General features: G+C 48.2%; 1 protein-coding gene across 14 annotated transcripts in view; it reads right to left on the bottom strand.

The window, feature by feature from the left end:
• The window catches only part of gphnb (gephyrin b), a 120,877-nt gene that overhangs the window by 45,396 nt on the left and 56,384 nt on the right, over window positions 1-19,097 (bottom strand). For 8 of the 14 annotated variants that reach the window (XM_035617050.2, XM_047328719.1, XM_047328721.1 and 5 more), the window contains exons 2-5: window positions 9,249-9,327; window positions 1,199-1,285; window positions 952-1,009; window positions 726-818 (exon numbers count right to left, since the gene is read on the bottom strand). In XM_035617050.2, the coding sequence (XP_035472943.2) occupies window positions 726-818; window positions 952-1,009; window positions 1,199-1,285; window positions 9,249-9,327 (317 nt within the window). The remainder of the gene's footprint in view (window positions 1-725; window positions 819-951; window positions 1,010-1,198; window positions 1,286-9,248; window positions 9,328-19,097) is intronic. The other 6 variants (XM_035617061.2, XM_035617062.2, XM_035617064.2 and 3 more) reach the window with 1 other exon arrangement.

Genomic DNA, 19,097 nt, shown 5'->3' with positions numbered 1-19,097 from the left:
TGAGACCTGCCACCAATTATCTCTGAATTGCTTGCAATGCAACCCCCCCCCCTTTTTTTAAACGTGAGTTGAAAAGGATCTAACTTCCTGCCTCTTTATTTCCCATGTGACCGAGGGGCTAATTACAACGTGTGTTAATCAGCGCTGCAACGCACATCTGTAATCAGCGAAAACATGCTGAGGTCGTCTGAATGAAGCGCGGAGAGCAACAGGAGGGATCCACCTTTCTGCAGACGAACCCCCTTCCCTTTTTACTTCAGCCGACGCCAAGCGTCTATCGCGGAGGATTAAATGCCCTCATATGACCTCTCGGCAAAAACATAATCTCGTCCTCGTTTGTTCTTAGGCAACCTGGCTATATGATCAACATTCAAGCTTAATCTTTAGAGCAAATACTTAAATGCAATTTAGATTTTCCGAAGATTGAAAAGATGCCGTGAACATCAGCCTTAGAAGAAAAATCTGTATGTGATGTTTGTAAGTTTGGTCAGAATTTCATATTTCAACTCAAAACCTCGAAACAAAGAAATGGATAGGGCAAGGTACTTCATCATATATTAGAACACATTTTCAAAATGCCACGGTCACGTTTGAATCGCTTTCTCGCCGTCACATCGCTTATTGAACAAGTCAATTTTTTCTTTCATCAGATAAAAAAAATGTCCCTTTAAAATTCGTGATTTTACGGACGGATTCGTGATTGACACAGTCCAACGAGAACCCACCTCTGGTGTGACGTCTCTCGGGGCGAAGCCTGTGCCTCCGGTGGTTAGGATGAGGTTGAGTTCCTTCTCATCGCACCAATCCACCAGAGTCTCCTGTTGGCACACACGCACACGCACACACACACACACACACACACTGTTAATTCGAATTATTAAAAATCAACCCTGCATATGACAGAACAGAAAGGCAGACACAGATACAGACACGGAACAATCAATCATGTACCTTGATTTCATCGATTTCATCTGGCACGATCTTGTAGGCCGTGATCATACCCCCCAACCTGAGGAAAGAGGGGACGTCACTAATCAAATTTACAATCGTTCCATGTATGAGATTCAAGACGACAGACAACTGTATGGATCCGAGTAGGAAAATCATCAGGTAAAAAAGGGTCAGCTAAGGAGGAGTGATGTGACCTCACAAGAAGATTAAACACAGGGTGACCAGTTTAAGGACGGTCTCTCTATACCTGCTCATCCTTTGAGGGTTGCAGGGGGGGCTGGCATTGGGCAAGAGTTGGGGTACACCCTGGATATGTCGCCGGTGTATCGCAGGGCTGACAATAGAGACAGAAAAACATGCACACCTGTAGTGTACCCAGAGAAAACCCAAGCCGGCACAGGGTGAACATGCAAACTCCACATGGAAAGGCTAGGGCTGGCCGTCAGGTTCAGACCCAGGACGTTCTTACTGTGCGGCTAGAGAGCCAACCGCTGTACCACTGTGCCGCCAGGCTCTTATCTCTGTACTGTAAATACAACACCCTGCTGCCGAATGTCAAATATCGGTTTTCCACTGGGATGGTGTGAGAGCCGGATCTTGTTAGGAGCCATTTTAGTCCTTTTGAGAAGTGATCCACACTCGATCCATTTCATCCGTCCGTCCTCACTTATCCAGGGTCGGGTCGGGGTGGCAGCAGGCTAACCAGGGGGTTATCCAGACGAACCAACCGACCTCTCCTCCAGGGAGACCCCGAGGCATTCCCATGGCCAGATGGGAAATATAATCCCTCCAGAGAGTTCTGGGTATTTCCCAGTTGGACATTCCCAGAAAACCTCCAAAGGAAGGCGCCCTGGAGGCCTCGTAATCAGATTCCCCGACCCGCCTCAACGTCCTCATTTTGACGCCAGGGAGCAGCGGCTCTAAACTCCTTTCGGATTATTGTAACAGCTATATGTGGTCTGCCAACTGCCAATGAACCAAAGAAGAAGAATGATACGTCGAGGCTGACAGAACCCTTTCTCTTGCCTTTTTAAACATTTTCTTTTAAAGTCATTACATCTTGGGCTTGAAGGCTTTCAGAAAGCATCTCACTGCGGCTGCTTTCATTCATGGTTTCTCAAGGGTGGCGTCATTATTATCGTCATCCAGGTTTTGAACTAGAAATGTTGTACCTTAACGAAAACATCTGTGGAACGTGTTCTGGTTTCTGGCAGGAGGAACCATCACCAGCGTTTGTGGAAAAGGGCTACATGTGGATCAGCAGGTTAAGGTTCAGGCTTTGGATATCATCCAGAAAGACAGACACACACCAATGGCCGTAAATATGTTGTGTTTGTTTTTTGGGGGCTGTAACATCCTTTCCCCTCCAGCCTCTCTGGCCTTGAAGCCAACAAGACTTTTAAAGTCCCATTTAAGAAAAAGGGAGAGGATAGAGAACCAATCGCAGATACCGTAAGGATGAGGGGAATAAATACAGTCCAATGAGACCTAAACAGGTGCAGGGAGGAGTGAGGGACACAGAAATATAACAGCGAAAAAAAGGAGGGGAGAGAGAGAGAGAGAATGCCCTTGAACATCTCCTCCTGAAAGGATTTCCACAGGACGGCCCACTGAAGAGGGCGCTCTGACAAGGACAGAGCTGCTGCTGCTGCTGCTGCGGCTGCTGCACGGCGAGCCACGGCGACCTCCGGTGGCCAGTCCGAGTACGACAACCACCCGAACAAACCACCACAGGCTCAAGGTGAAGGCTCAGCACAGACACCTCTTATGTAACCATTTTCTCTTTCTTTTCTTTTTTTAAGGAGCGCTATTTTTGGGAGACTATACTGCATCATGTTTCCCCCCTCTCCACGTCAGCCACTTCAAATACCCTCCACGAACATTAAGGCATCTGCTATTCTCAGATGCTTTTTAAACGCGCGGCGACGTAACGAGTTGTGAAGACTAAAATATAATTTACTCAGAAATCCACCAGCTCTGCTCAGTATTCAAACTGTGCACGGGAGCAGCAGCAGCAGAAGCAGAGGCAGAGGAAAAGGCATCACCCCCCCACCGCCCCCCAAAAAAATACTGCAGCGAGCAACGCGGAGGAGACGGAGCCTGAAACTCACAGAGAAGCTGTCTGCTTCTGACAAAAGAGCCCGAGAAGTCAGAGGGAATCATTTGAGACGTACTCTTTCATGAAACACTGCACATGTAGGGCTACTCGGAGCGTTCCCTAACTTGTGCACCCAACACACACACACACACACACACACACACACACACACACACACACACACACACACACACACACACACACACACACACACACACACACACACACACACACACACACACACACACACACACACTCCCCTGTTGACATTCCTGTGATGGCACGAGTGATTTGTGCTTTGGAGGGGAGGGAGTTTTTTGGCATCTCTGTAAGTGTCTGTGTGTGTGTGTGCAAGCGTGTATTTTATCATATTTATCTTATGTGTTCATGCATGTGCATTCGTCCGTTTACGTGTGTGTGTGTGTGTGTGTGTGTGTGTGTGTGTGTCTGTGCAACACCTCGGGAGAGTAAAGGAGCTGTCAGGACAAATCACCTCTCTCCCTCTCCCGTTTTTTTTTTTTTTTTTTTTATGCCTCTCCGTTTCAGCCCAAATGAAAATATGCTCAACACAAATAACTAGGGTTCCTTCCCACCGTTTCCTAGGCAACCCCTTCCTGTCTGAAGCCTCTAGTTGCCGTGTTGTTCATTGTGAGGAAGTGTGTGAGGGAGTTTGTGTGTGCCAGCGGATGAATGTTTTTTTTCTTCTTTTCTTCTGGTAACTATCGGGGATGCCATTTCTGCGTGAAGGGAGGAAATATGTTGTTGACTGGACATTTTGTGTGCCCACGTGTTCATGGAACATCTTCAGGTATAATTTGAAACGCGCATTGACGCATGTACAGTATATGCTTGTGTATCTTTATATATGTAAATGTGTATGGAAGTATATAGTAAGCTTGTGTAAGCTTGTTCGCTCGTATAAATATACAGTTTACATACAGTATGTGTTGCATTTGCGTACACCACATTGATACAAATATGACATGTATTTTACATATGCAGCCCTACAAAGGTGAATAATGTGTTTGGAGTTTTATGACACACACTACATGCATGTATATGTATATGCATGTGCACACACACTCATATACAGTATATACATATATATATATATCATATGTATTATTGTGGCTATGCTGTCTGTGGTCATCCTGTTGTGCGGTACGTGTGTGCACATGCAGAGAAGGGAGCTGTTTCTGATATTCAGCCTGTTCCCTAATTGATATAAATGGCCCGGACCAAACCACAGGGATTCATGTTCATAAATCTGTACTGTAAATGAGGATGAGCAAAAAAAAGCGTGGCGTCTTTGCAAATAGAGAACTTGGCTGTTTTTTTCTTCTGTAGGGTGCATGTGCTCTGAATTGAAGGAAGCCTATTGGAGGGGAAAGGGCCTGCAACATTTTTAAACACCCATTTATGGAGGGGGGTTCTGACATATGAAGCTTTTCCTCAAACTGCAGGGTGTAGGTAGTCAGCGTGGAATAAAGGCTTTTTGCTCGAGGTGTGGACAAATGAGACGCGGGCGAAGGAAGGAGCGGAAGGGAAAGGAGGAGTGGGGCAGGGGGAGGGAGGTGAGAGGGGGGGGGAGCATAGCAGTAGTTTTGGCCTGAAAGCCTTGGACGCCACGGCCGAAATCTTTCAATGAATAAAAGACGAGCACAAGAGGAGGATAAAGAGAGAAAGGACAGAACGCGGAGAGGGTGAAAAGAGGAGGGATAGACTGTCAGAGGCACACTTAACAAGAGGGGGGGGGGCATGAGTGTGCATGTGAGCCAGCTGCAAATCTCAGTGGTTGTGGGACACTTCCAAGATGAGACCCATCTGCCGGGGTGATTTCATTAATAATACAAGCTCTTTGTACACGGCACTCAATCTCACTCTCTCCTTCCTTCTGTCTCTCGCCGCCTCCGACACACACACACACACACACACACACACTCCGTCCTGGGGAGGAGACGCGAGAGCCGCCGCGGCCCTCTACGCACTCTCCCGGTGGTTCTGCTTGCGTGGAGTCGAGCCCATGTTTTGTCGGTTGGTCCGTATATGTGGGAAAGCTCTCCGGGGGTCACCTCTCAACATGTTCGCTGATGGAGGGGAGAGACGGGGGAGGGTGGAGGAAGGAGTGGACCGGCCCACCTCTTCAAAACCCCTACAGTGATGAGAGCTCTGAGTGCTCGGTGGGGGGGGGGGGGGGGTTCACTTCCATGATTACACTCACGCAGACACGCAGACACACACACACGCACGCAGACACGCAGACACACACACACACACACACAGACGGAGCACTCCACCCCAAGAGCGTTCTATTTATTTACTGAATAAATGTCATTCTGGTTCAGATCCGCCATTGTTGACGGTCTCTCCTGTGCCCACCCCCCCCACCGCCCCACCCCCCCCAACCATCACAGCTACGCAGCAACACATCAAACAGACTTCACACATTTAAAAACAATAAACCTTAAAAAATCTGTGCGTTTCAATTTCCTTGGCAGTGTGTGAACTACACTGAATCGCCATTGTCACCGAGCTCTCGCCCATTGCTTTGGCTCTCACCTCGCCGATCGACTTGTTGGGATTGGTGATCGGATTATTGATGGAAATGTAATTTGCGGCTGGATCGGATTTCCCAGCAACATAATGAGGAAATGTCGTCCATTAACGCATTTGGGCCAGTTGCAAATATGCTGATATTGAACTTAGTCTGTGACCCTAACCCTATTAATCATAGTCTAGGTTGAGGTGAACAGGAACATTATTTCTTAGGTTGAATGAGCTTAAAATCATAATGCAATTCTAGTTACAGATAAACTATCAAGATGATATATAGCGCCAATGGTCAGTTTGTTTCAAAAGTATAGAGCTACATTGAAAGGAAATCATTTGATCTATCGTCAATATGAAAACACTGATGAGTGTTGCCTGCTCAAATTAACGTTACATATTTTCAAGAAGTAGATCCAGTGAGCTTTATAGTTTTTATGGTGCTTATCCATTGACTCTCTTAACAGACCAGCATTGTGTGTGTGTGTGTGTGTGTGTGTGTGTGTGTGTGTGTGTGTGTGTGTGTGTGTGTCTTTGTCCCCTGAGTGTCGGCTCACTGTAAAATTGGCCTGACTGTCACCCGTCTGATTGACTTCTAGCTATTGTTAGCCATGACAATTTGTAAAATCGACAAAGGTGGTTACGAACAAGTTGCTGGAGGGCAGACAGAGAGACACACACACACACACACACACACGCACGCACGCACACACACACACACAAATCTCCACAGAAGTACTCTCTCACACAAGAAAAGGTAAAGATAAAAAAAACTAACGCGCACACACACATAGGAACACTTACTTACACATCCACCTCTGCCTCATCTGTGTGTCCTTGAGTCTGGGTATCATTTGTTTGACCCCCCCCCCCCCTCTGTTACTCTCTCTCTTTCTTTTTTGGCACAAATCGTTTTTTCCCTCCACCTGACAGACCTCTGGATGCTCGTGGACGCCAAACTGGGCCGAACCGAGGCATCGCCTGTGCCGACGTGTGTGTGTGTGTGTGTGTGTGTGTGCCAGGGAGTTGCTATGATTACAGTTCATGTTATGTGTCCTGCTGTGGCCCCGTGGTCCCTCCCTCCTTCCCTCATTCCCTCATTCTCTCTCTCCATCTCCGTCCGTGCCTCTGTCACAGCAGCGGTGGCACATTGAGGGCACGGCGTTTTCCGTCCGGTCGACCCGATGGAGCCGCTGACCTGGTGGACATTTACGATCTCAGGCCAGATGAGGTCAGCCGGAGAGCCCGTCTGCAGCCGCCACCATCGCAGGGACACGCCAGCACCGACCGCCTGCGTGTCCCTGTGTCCAATTCTAATGTTTTAACAGCATTGTGTTTAATCCAAGCGTAGCCCTATCGGCCCACTGGTGTACGACACACTCATCCAAAGTGTCTTTTTAGTGGAATGAGCCTACGACAGATCCTGTAACTCAACAACGAGGAAACTCAGCCAAAAACCCTTACATCAGCAAACATGCCACCCAAAACAAGAAGGCCACAACTGACCCTTTCATCAACTGTCAACATCCAATCGCACTTCCTTCTCCTTATGTGATTCTGTTTCCATTAATATTCCATCTTCAAAGCGCATACTTACTTGTTCACTAGATTTGTAGCGGTTGGAGACATTCAAGGGTTCACTGTAACTTTTATGTTTGCGACATTTAAGTGCAATTCAAAGCCCCTTGGGAAGCCATGAGCACACCTCGCCTTGACTGGTATCCAAATATTCAATTATATAAATCCACCTCTTCTGTTTATAAATCTAAATGAGGGAGGAGATCAGGATATATCACGGCCATTTACAAGCAAACGTGCACAACATCCGAGGAGCGTCGCTCTCGGCTTCTCCCCGACGGGATTGTCTTTTCAATAAGAGATTCACAGCATGAAAGATTCAGGTGTTTTGCTATCAATAACCGAGAAAATACACAGGTTTTCAAATACGCATGCAAAGAAAGCAAACTTTTCATTTGCGTGTGTGTGTAAAACAAATGCATTTCACATTTGACATCTACTTCCTCGTTCTGCTCGGTTTCAAGGTTTAAACACCGACTGCATGTCAATTCGTTAGAGGCAATGTTTGAGATTAATTATTCAATTTGTTCAAAGCTTTTAGTGGCAAATCCCTACATGTGAGTACACGTGAGTTGTAACAGGAGGATCGTTCGATCTCAATAGCCATTGACAACGGAGCAAACCGACACCCAACAAGTTGCCTGCGGTGTAAATCTCAAGAAATAAAGATCGACCCAGTGAATAAAAAACACACACACACACACACACACACACACACACACACACACACACACATACATAGACCCAAGCATGTTCACACACGCTACACCCACAAGTACAAATCAACTTCCAGACAGTTGCATTTCTCCGGGGTTAGACCCTGCTGTACAAATAAACACGTGACGATCCCCGATCACTCTCTGGCGCGACGCATCACGACAGTGTCACACACAGACTCAACACATACATTCCACATCACAGGCCTGAAAATGAACACGCCATGAAGGACGTGACGAGATCACGGATCTGTCCAGGGTCCCCCGGCGGGGGGGGGGGGTCCGGTGACACTCCACGGTCGTATCGACTGGTGTTGTACAGAAGACAGGGGAGCGAGGGGAACTCCGGCAAATCAATGGCCGCACTGAGACAGGCCACAGAAGCGTGTCAGAGCAGTTTGTGGAGAGCAGCGACGTGTGATACGTGATGCTGTTGATGATGGGTTGAAGATTGTGAGCACTTGCAAGTCAGATTTGTCAGAAAACCTATCCTTCTGTGGTCTGTTAAAGCTGAAACATATATAGTATATGCCCAAAGTTCTGTGGTCAGATGTACGTACAACTAGTGCAGTTTGGAACGGGCCGTCTTTTTGGGGCTTGTGGTATTTGCTGCTTGCAGCTTTTTCAAGAGGCGTTCGTACGAACAACTCCACACCCTCCTAAGGTTCTGTGCAACACACCTGTCGTGACACGATTGCGTCATAAAAGCCACATTGGTGGCTTCTCTGACATAAGCATAACCGTGATTATAGAGTCGAGCATTTGGCGTAAACTTTTGTTGCTCTTGTGTCTAATTCACACTGCGGACGTAGAAAGACTTCATGCGAGACGTGCGGTTCACCATCCGCTGTGTCAGCGATCACATCCCCCGTTAACAAAAATCAACGGTTTTGTTTCGCCTCCTTCACTTTTCCTCGAACAAATAATGGCGCCTTGCAAGCCACCAAGAAGCCGTCCTTAGACAGAAGCCTGTGCCGCAGCGCTTTTGTTGTTGCCTGGGTGCATGCTGGGAATTTCTCTCCATAGGGCGACACAGAGCCCCCGACATGTTGTGCCGAAGAGATATTTTTAGTTTCTTAGTTACGCTCCAGCAAAAAAAAAAAAAAAGAGAAGAAGAAGAAGAAGAAGAAGAAGAAGACGAGGGCTTCCAAGCAGGAACAAAGACGCACACATGCAGACAGAGAACCTGTGCATCTTTTGCGTGTGTGTGTGTGTGTGTGTGTGTGTGTCTTTGGTAGACCTGAGGTAGGTCGAACGGCCGGATTAAACACTTGTGTGCAAGAAAGCACAGATGTTCATCAAAGGTGTTTTTATTTCGCTCTGTAGATCGATTTATGGCGTCAGAGGCCAATACTCACAGGGACGGATCGTGTACAAGATCTTTGAGGTTGACGCCACTGCGGTCCTCCGCGAGGTTTCGAAAACAGCTGTCGCTCACTGGATAGACAGAGAGAGAGAGGGAGAGAGAGCACACAGATGTATCAGCAATCCAATATAAAATACACGAGGGGTTTACTGCACAAAGTCCAATTGTCGAATCACAGGTATTTTCCAAAGAGAAAATCAACGGAGGAGAGATTTGAATAACAATTAAAAGTCTTTCAGCTTCCAAAAACTCTCAAGCACATCTCACCTTGTAAAACAGAGAAACACAAATATCTAGTTTTTCTCAATGGTGTCATGGTTAGGCCTCACGAAGGTGCAAGACCGAACGGATTCACAAATGAAGAAAATGAGGACACACACTAAACCAACCCTCGTTTGAATGCGATGAGTGAAACTAGAGGAACAACATCCAAGGAGCTCCGCTCCACATGCCGCCCCTGAACGCATCTGTCCAGCTTTGGGAACACTTTTATGTTGTGTCCCGTATCTCGGCGCACCGGGCGCATCATGTCTGATTGAGTCTTCCGTGTTTGCAAATGAAATACAGCCACTGTTCGAATGAAGCCAATGCCACCGTCAACCCACGTGCAAACTTTCTGATCGCACAGTGCCGACGTGAAGCCGTCGCCTTCGTCGTCTCCGACCTCTTCTCATAGAAAAAACCCCCACGTCGGCACCCCTTCAACTGCAGAGCAGGTGCGAGCAACATGAGTCATCGGGGCGATCACTGATGGATGGAGTGACGAATAGAGTGAGACAGGGAGGAAGACGAAGACACGCGGAGAGGGAGGGACAAAAGAAACAAGTGAGAGACAAAGTGAGGGGAGATGGGAAAAAGGACGGACAAGGAGGATGAAACGAGGGACAAGGTGTTTTGTGATTTGATGGGGGGCCAAACGTGAACGGACACGCCTGGGAAAACCAAGCACCGGGGGGGGGGGGGGGGGGGGGGGGGGATTGATACTGGTGATGATGGTGGCGGTTGATTCAAACCCCCCCCAAAAAACTTGATGCGCTAGTTGTAGATAAGACTGGAAATGTCATGGTGTTACACCGATGAAGTGCCATGATCCATGAACGAGAGGAGGGGGCGGGGTGGGGGGGATCGAGCGGGTGAAGCAAGAATGGTGTAAAAAATTGAAGTGTGGTGGCAAAGGCGGGGGGGGGGGGGAGTAAGGATGCAACAGAGACGGGGAAGAGTGGCAGGATGACGAAAAAATGCAAGATTGAGGCGGAGAAAGGGTGGGTGGGGGTGAAAGAGAAGAGGAAGAGAGGAGGAAGAGTGACGAGGAGGAGAGCAGTAGCGACGGGGCAACGCTGCGGAGACAGAGGTAAACAGAGGGCGCAGGACGTTGCTCTGGGCAAATAAATGGGAGAGTGCTGACATTTGCACACCGTGAAAGAGCGAGAGAGAGAGAGAGAGAGAGAGAGAGAGAGAGGGAGAAAGAGAGGAACCAGAGAGATGTTAAGACAGCGAGAGGAGGGGGTATAGGGAAAAAAAGGGTTGAGAGAGAGAAGAGGAAAAGGGAGCAAGCCCGTGGAACACACACCACCCTGGCTTTAAAGGGGCACTGCTGCAAGAGTGCATGTGTATGTGTGTGTGTGAGAAGAGGGAACTTCCTTCAAGACTGCGGTATTCCTTACTAACACACACACACACACACACACACACACACACACACACACACACACACACACGCAGCCCTCCTCAGTCTTTCTCTCCCAGCTACCCCATGATCTAAAAATAGCCGTTCCACTCTCCTACAAGAGGCAGCAACCATTCTGAACCAATCAACACACTCTGTCAAAGGCATCGGTACCCACCACACGTGTGTGTGTGTGTGTGCGTGTGTGCGTGTGTGCGAGCACGCGCGTGTTCGTGTGTGCACATGATGTGTGCAACAAGGGGGAACTCCTGACGGAAAGGTAACAGAAGCGCGCTGCACTGATCGGTAGAAAAATGGTGGGAAAGCGGTTCTCCCCTCCAGAAAACAACAGCTCGGCGACGGAACGGAGAGCGAGAGGGCGAAAAAGGGGGGGGGGGGGGAGAAGGGGGAGAGAAGGAGTGAGAGAGGGAGAGAGAGGGAGAGAGGAAGGGAGCTCTGGCTGCAGTTGAAACGGGCTTCAAAGGAATATTAATGTGATCCTGTGCAAGAGCTGAGGAGAAGGGGGGAGAGGTGGGGAGGATGGAGGATGGAGGATGGAGGAGTGAGAGGGGAGGAGGGGAGGGGGAAAAGGTGCGCAAGAATTTGCAACGCCGCTCCCTCCCACGCTCAAAGCTCCACCCATGCACCTTTCTCCAGGTAAATCCGCAGCTTAGCTTTCATCGTCCCCCCCCCCCCCCCGAATCCCACCATGCACTGCACCATCTCTCGTGTCCCCAAAAAGCCGCAGTGTGGGAGGAACCTGGGATTTACTCGTCAGAGCAGAGGTCGACTTAGTTTTGCTTCCTAACCCCTTTCGGATGGATTTGGAATTAGGGCTGATCCCCTGAGCAACAAGCGAGCGCCGCTCGATTCCCCGGGCCGCTGCGAAAGGGAAGGTACGCAACGCAGTGACCCCCTGTGCCGCCACCCCCCCCGAGGGCGCTATTACCCAACGTACACGGCGAGCTAAAAGGTCGATGCTTCCACATGGCCGGACAATCAAACCTGGAGACGGCTAAAGAGACATCTGAGGCCATTTGTCAGAGCTTGGACTGATCGTGACTCTCTAGTCCACCTGTATATCACGCTGCTATTTTGTGGTCAAACACATCTCATAATATATTGCTAAAGTTCAGTTTTCAAATCGGACATTTCTGATATCATGTGCAGCCGAAGATTGTCAATGTCACTGCTCTGTCTTTCTTCAATACGCCTGAAAGATGTGGATGAAAGCTCTGTGGGACTCCCTTACATTTTTGTTCATTGTTTTTCCGAGGTCAAAACTTTGACTCATTCTTGTTTTACCAAACTAATAATCGTAATCCTTTCATACTTTTCAAAAACAATATCACAGTACCTGGTTAAAATGAATTATGGAATAAAAATATATCAATATCACATTTGAAAACAAATGAGGGGTTGAAGCGCTCCTCGTCTTGGCTCCCCTGGAGGCAGTACAGTGTAAAAGCAGGCCATGTCCGTTTCTTACCGCTCTTATAACATAGTTTTTAGCCACAGCAGGCGGCTGTTTTTCAATTTAAAAAACTGTAAAAACCCAACTCTATGTTTCCCTTCTCATTGCCAAACAACAGAATAGACATAGCTAGCAACTAGCTCGTGGAGCCGTTAGCGGCTAAAGAGCCACATGTGGCCTCCAGGTGTTCATCGGTGGACCAAAAAACACTGAGCTCAAAGAGAGCGAATCATGTAATCATATCAATGGATGTTAGAAAGCCGCTGACGTGTTTATGACGTGTTAACCTGGCTAAGATATCTGTTAACGCAGGTGGAAATAATTAGACAACATGAAGCTAAGGTAGCGACAAGGCTAGCTCTTTCTCTGGTACAGTCGATACCCAAACAGCTAGCTAGTCAGTTAGCTAGCATGCTGCGTGCCAGCAGGCCAGGTCAGCCAATAGCAGAGGGGAATTCATAAACTGCTTCCTTTGTTCCACTCAATCATCTCCAGGACATAAAGCAGTCAGCACTCATTATCTCGCTGGGATCCCACGCTAATGGGATTTTCCCTTATAGCGGGTCGTCTCACACACACACACACACACACACACATACACACACACACACACACACTACAATACACTGCTCATATTTACAGAAAAAAAGTCAGTTTCTATAGAAGTCTATGAGAAAATGACTCCTCACTTGATTTATAACGTCAGTAAGCATTTTCCTGGGAAGTTTATGGTTCAATCTTTGAGTCTTTTCTTTCAATACGGCGTGATGTTCATCATCACTTAAAAAACGATGGTCCCGCTTCGAGAAAATTCAGACGATAAAGTGTGGTATGCATTGGGGCATGGATACAACTTGATTGATTGGCAGCCTGTGCCGTCCAATCGGCGCACGGTTGCAGCCAGGTGCAGGTGGACGTGCAGTAGATGGGGGCCCACCCCTCGCTCCTCCAAATATGGTTACTTCTATGGTTCCAAAAAAAACAAGATGGCGCTGGCCAAAATACTAAACTCAAGGGTTCAAAGGGCACTTTTATAAACCAATGGGTGACGTCATGGTGTCCAATCATGACACCGCTCATCTTGCTTTGGGTATTATAAGTTCTAAGCCAGTCAAATCTAGTAATGTAATGCAACTCATCCTGACTGAAACGCTCAATTCATTTTGTCCAAAAATGTGTCTGTACACTTGAAGGGAAAAGTGCAAATCCCCCATTGGAGGGAGAGCAGCCTCCTCCGTCGGAGCAGTCCACTTGGCATCTTCACTGTTTCCTGTTGTCTATCTGCTGACAGCGGTGCCAATGGCCCTGCAGCCCTGGAGAAGCTCCTATGGAGGTCAAACACTGGATTGGGATGACATCTGCTGGTGGGAGGGACAACATCTCTGTCCACCAATAGTCTGAGTGATATCACTTGCTTGTTCTGCGTTGAAAAGGAAACACTGGGCCCCAGGCCTTTGGATTAAATGGGTTTAATGGTAAATAGATGGATGGATGTATGGATACGCCTCCAGATTGTAATGTGGTGGGGTAGACATCTGACTTGGGGGCAACAACACCCTCCTAGCCAGAGGAGCAGAGGAGCAATGGTGCACAAATGCCAGCATCTTCATTCCACGGCAGGCTTAAATTTCCAAATTAATAAAGGCTTCACAGTGCTGGGTAAAATATAGTAACAGATATAACAGGAGATAACCTAATCTAATATAAACCCACTGTATCTTAGCAACCTTGTTAATTCTGAGAGGAGCGGCGGGGTAAGCAGCAGCATCCATCACCGGAGACACACACACACACACACACACACACACACACACACACCAGTTACTCACTAACTCCACAACACCATGCACATGCTATCTTACCATTAGCCACTATCTCAATCACACTGTGATGCTGATGACCGCATACACATGTGCACATAGCTACACACACACACACACAGATCCCCGGGCTTACTGTAAGCAGCCGGCAGAATGGAGGGGGTGTGGAGCGGAACAATGGGATCCTAATCGCCGGGCTGCGTTTCAAAGCATCTCCCCTCTACAACACTTTTCTCAATAAGATTTGAAAAAAGGGCTATTTATATCCGCGAGGAGAAGGAGCCAACCGGCGGCTTGGTTTTCATTTATTTGAAGTCAGATCTAAATTGGGGTGAAGTTACATAATGCAATGAGTGCGACACTCCACCTGCTGCTGACGGAGCCAGCCACGGAAGAACACTGCACGGAATCCGGCCCAAAAACAACAACCCATGCACTTGGCCCACGCTCACACTGCAGCTAATAATTACTCTATCGGCTTAATAACCGTTGCTTAATACACCAGTGGAGCCCGGCTCATCCGTGTGGGCACAGCAGTGGGCCGAACCGCATCACAAATCCAAACCTACTCCAGCGTAGCCAGGCCAAAATCCGGCAAACCGCGCTGAGCCAAGGACAAAAACAAGAGAGCACAACATGGCCCAGTGAACCCCCTACGCACCAGATGTGCAGAGCAAGAAGGACGGAGGAGAGGGAGAGGCGGCACTGTTCTTCACAGCTGTGTCCCAGGCAGGCGGAGCCGGTCCCTGGCCCCGGCTCACCCAAACTCTTCCTCCTGCATGCATGTCTCCCTGGAGAGGAGAGGCAGCCCCCCCCCCCCCCCCCCCCCCCTCCATCCCAGGATGAGGAGGAGGAAGAGGACGGACATGTGGAGTCGAGGAAGGGTGAGCCGGAGCCTAACCCCTTGCAGGATTGAGAGAGCAATCCGCACTGGATGATGAGAGGAGGGGGAGAGGAGAGAGGGAGGAAGCATTGGGAATTCTCTGAAAGCAAAGAGGGAGGGTGAGGTAAAATGGGAAGATGGGGAAATAACTGGTGGGGGGTTAGGCTGTGCAGGGGAAGAGATATTATACATGGGGGAGGCAGAAGAGAGTAAAAGAGAGGAAGAATATAACAGATATGAAATGCTAAGAGCAAACAGGAGAGAGTTCCTCTGAGTCCCTCCCTTCCCATTGCCACGGACACAGTTTGACCATAAAGGGGCTTTGATAGAAATAGGATCAGTCTTTACTGTTATTGATTTTTTCTTCTAGTCTCGTAACACTTTATAACTGAGAGCACAGTAAGCGTCAGAAATGTAAACATGCAAAATAACTTTATGACCTTATGTACATCTGGATACCGAAGATCAGGCGACGGGGCCTTTGGATTAAAGTCTGATTAACCCCCCAAAATTATACGTATATCGTGGTCGTAATCTGCATATGAGAACGTTTTTCTGTCCTTAAAAATAAAAAGTTTACTGATGTTATAAATCAAGTGCGAAGTACCATCATTTTCTCACACACATGTATATAAACGGACTTCCTTTTGCAAACACATGTAGTCGCCCTCTGCTGGTCATTCCACAGAATACAGGAGTTCAGGCACTTCCGTACTGGCTTCATTTGCCGGACTACCTCCATTTTTACGTCCAGTCTGTGGCTACTGAGCAGTTTGCGGTGCTCAATGGCACATCAATAGTCAGAGTGGGGTTCCTCCGCTTACCTTTCTGCGCTTTATACAATTTCAAACTGAATATATATATTTTTTTATTCCCGGCCTGCCCAAGAAATTTGAACAGAAATCTAGTTCTGGGGGACCAGTTTTTTTGTTGTTGAAACAAGTGTTTAATTGAAAGAAGTGAATTGATTCTTCGTTGGGAGTCCCGCATGTGCCGTAAGTTGTGGCGGGAGTGAGGTAGAGAGGGAGAGAGAGAGCGATTGTGCTGACCCTGAGTGTTCCTCTCCAGCTCCGGAGGCCTGCGCTCACCGTCGCTTATTCCAACCGGAATAAATAAAACATGAGAGGCTGAACTCCAACACTTACACCAGTCAACAGCCTGGCGCAGGGACCAACGACACACACACACACACACAAACACACACACACACACACACACACACACACACACACACACACACACACACACACACACACACACACACACACACACACACACACACACACACACACACACACACACACACACACACACACACACACACACACACACACACACACACACACACACACACACACCACCAATCGGAAAACAGACCAACCCGAAAATCGACATATAGCGAAACAGCGAATATTGTTTTTCTTCTTCTACATTTAACCTAATGTTCTCTTCCAAAAAAGCAGTGCATGTCCAAAAAACAACAACTATCCACCGTCTGTTTTTACTGATTCACCTTTATCGTCCAAACATCAGTGGAGAGCCGGAGACTGCGGCGCCCTGTGCAGCCCCGCCGCTCTCCACAAAAGGCCTCACAAGTATTGATGTTTTATTAACGCCGCCATTAATATTGAAAAAGACACTTACTAATGAAGCCGCGGAGAGAGAAGTTGCGGAGACAATTTGCGGCACCAGGGGAGTACAGGGACCTTGAATATTGCACCCTGCGCCCGTCTTTCTACTTAACTCTTCTTCGCCATCTCATTTCCCACGCAGCTACAACAACCCCCCCCCCCCCCCCCTCCTCCTCCATCTTCTTCTTTCCCCTATCCTCCGTTTTTCCTGTTCAATGAGAGCAATGGATTGGAGAGGCTCGACAATCCGCCACACCCCCATTTGCGAATATTAATCATAAATCACAGGCTCCGAGTATAATGAGGCTTGTTTCTAATGACAACGGGTGTGATGAATGTGTCTGTGGCTCGGCGTGGCATTATCATATAGCCATTCAGGAGTGTGTGTGCGTGTGTGGATGAGGTATCGCAGCTTTTCCCCCCATGTAGCATGACATTTGGATGGCAGAGGGCCCACGGCGAGCCAGCTCTCCGTGGCATTTACAGCAGCTGTTTACACACACACACACACACACACACACACACACACACACCCTAACTAAATGTGCAATGTGTAATCTCTAAGCACATGAGTACATGTATATGTATATGTATAGGTTGTAGTTAAAAAAGGCTCCAGGTGATGAAAGTGAGGTGACGATGATCCTACAGTAGTTCTCTGTATATAGATGCACATGAGCCACTTGAGGAGATAAAGGACGAACAAAGACTATAACTTTTCAGGGAATTACAACACAACGATTAAAGGATCAGTTCACTACGTTACAACCTTCTAATGGCACGCTGGGATGTGTGTCGCCCACGTCCTCTGACTTCACCCCAACGACATTTGATCGCATCCAAGTCCTCCCAAAAGTTCTCTGAAGTATAATCACAGTTATGGAGAATTAAAACGCAAAGATCTTTCATCACCTTTTGCTTTTTTTCTTGATTGAGAAGCCAGAAAGACTTACAGATTTTTAGTTGTTCACAACCTGTAGTTACACCCTGAAAATAATGACGATCACATTGCGAAATAAGCTTAAAATATTGATAGGATATGCATTACAGTCTCCTGCATTTGCTGTGACAGCATCGTGTCTCTAGAGAAGAAGAAGTCACCATTCAGTGGTGGTCAAAGAGCGGTCGCACAGAGTGATACGTCTTTACGCTCACAATCGGCCTTTGGCTGAGTGCAAACATCACCAATCACCATTGGTGAAATTTCCCCTCAACTTCTTATTAAAGCAAATCAGTGTGCGTGGCTACGTACCAGTAAAGGGGAAGATAGAAACGACTTTTGACTGGTTCATGTCATTCTGAAGATGGTAATATCATTAGAGGCCGACAGTTAAACAAAATAATTAATAAATTCACAAATAACTGGTATGTTCTTTTCATTTTTTCGCCCCCAACGTAGCTTAGTTTCAGTGCGCGTCGTCTACAGCCGCTCCGTCGGCGAGCCAGGTCTCGTTAGAAGCCAAAACGAGCTGGAGAGCGGCTCGATCGATTTCAATAGAAATGTGCTTACACTTGCATCAACGGCGCTGCACACTTTCTGATACCTCTCCCGTCAGAACTTCCCCTCCTCTCCTCTCCCCTCCCCTTCTCCCTTCGTCTCTCTGCCCCCCCCCCCCCTCCTCCTCCTCCTCCTCCTCCTTCATCCCTCCAAGCTGCTGATGCAGGGAAACCCAGGGCTGCACCAGTACAACCACAGCTCAGCTGCACAATCTGTTTTTGTTTTACTCCTCCTTGCACAAGCTAAGTGAATCTGCTTGGGAAAAACACTTTGCTCGTTCATTTCACTCGGCTCAATATGACAAACGCTCTGAAATGGATGGCTAACATTAGCTGGGGGGGGGGGGGGGGGGGGGGGGGGGGGGGCTCTTTATCTGTTGGCTTTGAAGGTTTGTAGTGAAACATATGTGCGCAGGCCTAATCAGATCAGGTATTGATCGGTCTTCATAGAGGAAGCTTAATGTTCCCCCTGCTCGTCCGTGATCTCTCACTCGAGGGGAAGGACGGGAGGGAGGGAGGGATCGGAAGGCAGGGAGCGCGATGGCCCGGGGTCAAGGTTTATGGTTATGACTGCAGTCAGATTTACGGGTCAAGGTTAGCCTGGCAGGTGGCCACTTCACAATCGATGGCGGGCCTCTGATCCGAGCGGAGGGCCACATTCGCGCTGACCCGGGGAATCGTTTTAATGGGCACGTCCCGCGATTGGCACAGGCCTCGTTTGAAGAGGTGCAAGCTGTCGGGCCCAATGTCCTGGAGGAGGAGTCACGGCCACATAGCGAGTGGCACATTGTTCACTAAGTGGAAAAGTTAATCTAAACTTGACATGTCCACAGGGGTCGCCGCTATCAACACGGCAGCCTCGGCGTCCGT

This window comes from Scophthalmus maximus, chromosome 18, assembly GCF_022379125.1.
Source record: "Scophthalmus maximus strain ysfricsl-2021 chromosome 18, ASM2237912v1, whole genome shotgun sequence".
NCBI classification, from domain to species: Eukaryota; Metazoa; Chordata; class Actinopteri; order Pleuronectiformes; family Scophthalmidae; genus Scophthalmus; species Scophthalmus maximus.
Note: the sequence above shows the minus strand (reverse complement) of the source record. Positions and strands in the feature narration are given on the sequence as shown.